Source organism: Plasmodium reichenowi, chromosome 6 (genome assembly GCF_001601855.1).
Source record: "Plasmodium reichenowi strain SY57 chromosome 6, whole genome shotgun sequence".
In the NCBI taxonomy this organism is placed as follows: Eukaryota; Apicomplexa; class Aconoidasida; order Haemosporida; family Plasmodiidae; genus Plasmodium; species Plasmodium reichenowi.
This window is the reverse complement of record NC_033651.1, coordinates 534,212-539,211: the sequence shown is the minus strand read 5'-3', so window position 1 is coordinate 539,211 and position 5,000 is coordinate 534,212. Positions and strand designations below refer to the sequence as shown.

Below are 5,000 nucleotides of genomic sequence, written 5' to 3'. Positions count from 1 at the left end.
CTTATAATAATGAATATAATACAAACCATACAGAAGATAAATATAATAACCAAATGTGTTATATAAAAAAAAATTCTTATAAAAAAAAAAGTCTATCTTCAATACATAAAAATAATTATAGTAATGATTTTAATCAAATCACATTTGAAAAAAAAAATTCAAATATATCATTTGATGAAGATAAAAAAAAAAAAAAAGAAAAAAAATTTAAAAAATATTTATGTCAATGTTGTAAACATAAAATTAATCATAATGTTTTATTTAATATTAATAATGTATGTTTATTACAAATGTTCTTTTCGAATTTAACAAAAAAAGAATTATTCTTTTGGGCAAGTCTAAAATATTATTTAGAACATTTTCTAGGAAATATAAAATCATACCCTTTTTATAAAGGATATTCAAACTTTGTGCAAACACCATTTATTGAAACTAACACAATAATCAATGTACAAAAGAATATATTACATCATAATCATTTATATTTTCTTATTACTAAAAGGAAAAAAAAATATATCCTTCTACTTAAAAAAGAAAACAAAACTATCAAATGTTTATTTGAACATTCGTTAAATTCGTTACGCATATCGATCAAATATATATTCACACCAAATAATTATAAAAATGAAAAAAAAAACAATAACAATAACAATAATAATAATAATAACAATAATAATAATAATAATAACAATAATAATAATAATAATAACAATAATAATAACAATAATAATAACAATAATAATAACAATAGTTATAACAATAGTTATAACAATAGTTATAACCATTTTTCTTCTATCCTTTCAAGGTTAATTAAAAAATATAAAAAATTTATAAACAAATTCATTTTTAGCAACACCTGTGATGAACAACATAATCTACAATGTGATAATAGTTCTTATTATAAATCTATACATAATCATCTTAACCCTATTGTTTTAAAAAATAAATCAGAAGAAAATTATGATTTCTCCATTTTAATACATAACGTACATATTGAAATATACGGTTATATATATATGCGTAACTATATATTCTTCTTAATTATAATGATTGAAATATATTTATTTATTTATTTTAATCAAATAGGATATACATATACAAATAACACAAATATATTCCTTGAACAACTTTTGAAAAATTTATTTACATAAAGAAAAAAGCATCTTATATTATATATCTACCACAAATATAAATATATATATATTTAAATATTTTACATGTTCAAAAATAACTTGGTCAATTTTCCACCATAACAATAATATATTACACATATATATATATATATATATATATATATAATATACATATTATTTTATTAAATTTTTTTTTTTGTTTTTCCTTTTTTTTATATGGTTCATAAATATTTTGTCTTGAATACCCAATTTTTTAAATTACCACATTTGATTTTTTTCATACTTATATATATATATATATATATATATATATATTTTTATTTATTTATTTATATATTTAGATTTATAATTTTTTTTTCAATTTTTATGATTATCCCTTTTTATTTTAATTTTTATATATATTAAATATTCGCATATATAAATAAATATTTATACATTTCATTTATATATGAACTTATTTTTCCTTTGGAAGGGGGCGAAACAAAAAAAAGGGTAAAAGGGTGGAAAGGGGTTTTTTTATATTTCTATATATAAATTTTAACATATAAGAATAAGGATATTTTAATAACATATAAAATAAATAAAAAAAAAAAAAAAAAATATATATATATATATATATATATATATAATATATTGAAAATTTATACAATATATTTATTTTTTTATTTTTTTATTTTTTAATTTTTTTGGTTTTTCTTTATATAAGGCTGTTGAAATATTATTTACTATATATAAAAATATAAAGTGATATTATATTTATATTACATATATATAATATAATATAATATGTATAAATAAAATACCCCTACTAATTTTTAAGCGTATTTGGAAGAGGAGATATAAAAAACTAGTAAAAACAAACAAAGGTAATATTGTTATATATATATATATATATATATATACATATATATTATAATATTATGTAGGTATACATTTCTAAGCACATATTTATTATTATTAAGTTTTATATATACTTTATAAAATATTATTATATTTCACTTTCATAATATATAATAATATATTATATATTATATAATTATCTACAGCATTCCTTTTAAAAATAAATATAAATATATTATTATATATATATAATTATTTCATATTTTTATATGTATATACTTATAATAAATACACTTATTATTAATACAGTATATTATATATATATATATATTTTATATTATAAATAAAAAAAAAAAAAAAAAAAAAAAAAAAAAAAGGACCTTCCCTTCATATAAAAATTATAAACACAAATAAAAATATATAATACATAAATAAAAAAAATAAATATTTATTATTATATGTGGTATATTCATATATTATTATATATATATATATATATATATATATATATATATGTTCAATAATGAAAGTATATTTTTAAAAAGAAAAAAATTATAATATATTTATAAATATTAATTATATTATATATATATATAAATCAACAAAACATATTATACTAAATATTAAAAAGAAAGTATAATTTGATTACATTTATATGAATGTAATAATTATATTATATATATATAATATATATATTATTTTATATTATTATTTATATCCATATATTATTTTTTCATTTCATATATTAAGAATTTTTTTTTCCATTTTCTTTTTTTTCTTTCTTTAAATTATATGAAAATAAAAAAAAAAAATAAAAATATGTATTATTAATATATAAATATATAATATTGTTATGCCATTTTTTTATATTTGGTAGTTTTTATAAAAAGATTATATATTTATATATATTTTTTTTTTTTGAATTAATAATATAATATAATATATATATATTATATGTATATATAATATATTATTTATTTTTAATAATAAATAAAATAACATCTTGAGAAAAACTAAAAAAAAAAAAATTATTTTTCTTTAATTAAAAATATTACCATCATTTGAAATTTATTTATTTTAAAAATAAAAATCAAACAACATATTTTTATTAACAAAAGAATTCATAAAAATGGTAAGCTTGTGAATAAATAAATATATATATATATATGTATATAAATAAAATAAATGTAACATTTATGTTTATCTATATATAAGAACGAGTTGTAAAATATGAAATTATTGAACATATTTTTTACATATAAGTATTTTATATGTGTAATTTGTACATACATATATACAAATAATTACATATATACAAACATTTTACATATGTACAAATATTTACATATATACAAACATATACATATTTACAAACATATACATATTTACAAACATATACATATTTACAAACATTTACATATATATATTTATTTATATTTAATATCTTTTCCTTTTTTTGTGTAGTCACTCACATTACAAAAAAGATTAGCAGCTTCTGTTTTAAAATGTGGAAAGAATAAAATATGGATGGATCCAAATGAAATTAGCGAAATTTCATTAGCTAATTCAAGTATGTCATTAAAAAAAAAAAAAAAAAAAATTATAATAATAAAAAAAATAATGTTATATTTTTAGAATAATTACATGAACAAGTCATATTATTCTTATCAGCAACAATTTTATTTTTATGAATAAGTCATATTTTATTTGTATAAATAATAAAATTATATATATAATTTGTTTGTATATATATATATATATATATATATATATGTGTATGTTTAACCATAACGGTTCCAATATTACTTATATATATATATATATATATATATATATATATATATATGTACATATTTTTTTATTTCCTTTTTCTTTTGATAATACAGGGTTTAGCATAAGAAAATTATATAAAGAAGGATTGATTTTAAAAAAGCCCCAAAAAGTTCATAGCAGAGCTAGGGTTAGATTATATAAGCTAGCCAAAAGAAAAGGTAGACATATGGGTATCGGTAAAAGAAAGGGTACCAAAAACGCAAGAACAAATCAAAAAACATTATGGATAAAGAGACAACGTGTTCTTAGAAGATTATTAAAAAGATTAAGAGACTCCAAAAAGGTAGATAGACATTTATATCACTCCTTTTATTTAAAATGTAAGGGAAACCAATTTAAAAATAAAAGAACTTTAATTGAAGCCATCCAAAGAGAAAAAAATGAAACACTCAAAAAGAAAGCTATAGCAGATCAATTAGAAGCCAAGAGATTGAAGGCTCAAGTTTTAAGAAATAAGAGAAAATTAAAGAAAGATAAAGAAGTTGTAGCATAAACATAACAAGTATATATATATATATATATATGAATATATATTTGCATGTATGTATATAGGTATATTATGTTTTTAGTTTAATAAAAAATATTTTTGATCTTTTTGAAAAGTGAAAAATTATTATTCACAAAAAAATTATTTATATATATGTAACTATGTATGATCATTTATAGATTATTTATTTTATATAATATCTTTTCAATATATATATATATATATATATATATATGTATTTGGTCCTATATTATATATATATAAATATTTTTCCAAATAAAAAAAAAAACAAAAAAAAGAAAAAATTATATTATATTTTTTATTTAAACTGAAAAATTAAACATTTTTAAAAATTTTATTTTCTCTTAAACAAAATGTCTATTATAAAAAGAAAAGAAAGGAAATGTGTAAAAGATAATTATAACAAATAACTGAAGCGAACATCATATATATATATATATATATGTGTATGTGTTTCCTGCTTCACTTCAATTATTCTCCTTTCCACTTTTAAAAAAAATTAAGTATTAATATATACTGTATAATAATTAATTATATATTATGGGAAAAAAAAAAAAAAAAAAAAAAAAAAAAAAAAATTAAAAAAAAAAAAAAAAAAAAAAAAAAAAAAAAAAAAAAAAAAAAATTTAAAAAAAAAAAATCAAAAAAAAAAAATAAAATAAATTATTTTTAAAAAAATAAATTTA

At 15.0% G+C, this 5,000-nt stretch overlaps 2 protein-coding genes across 2 annotated transcripts in view; both read left to right on the top strand.

The window, feature by feature from the left end:
- Positions 1–1,151, top strand: part of PRSY57_0613300 (hypothetical protein) — a gene marked incomplete at both ends in the record, with an annotated part of 1,941 nt that extends 790 nt beyond the window's left edge. Inside the window, one exon of the mRNA XM_012906509.2 lies at positions 1–1,151. This exon is cut by the window's left edge and continues 790 nt beyond it. Coding sequence (XP_012761963.2) covers positions 1–1,151 — 1,151 coding nt within the window.
- Positions 1,152–3,102: 1,951 nt separating this feature from the next.
- Positions 3,103–4,299, top strand: PRSY57_0613200 (60S ribosomal protein L19, putative; the record flags this gene model as incomplete). The annotated part of the gene is made up of 3 exons (XM_012906508.1): positions 3,103–3,105; positions 3,438–3,543; positions 3,860–4,299. The coding sequence occupies 3 exons, from the start codon at positions 3,103–3,105 to the stop codon at positions 4,297–4,299; spliced, it is 549 nt and encodes a 182-aa protein (XP_012761962.1).
- Between the last annotated feature and the right edge of the window lie 701 nt (positions 4,300–5,000).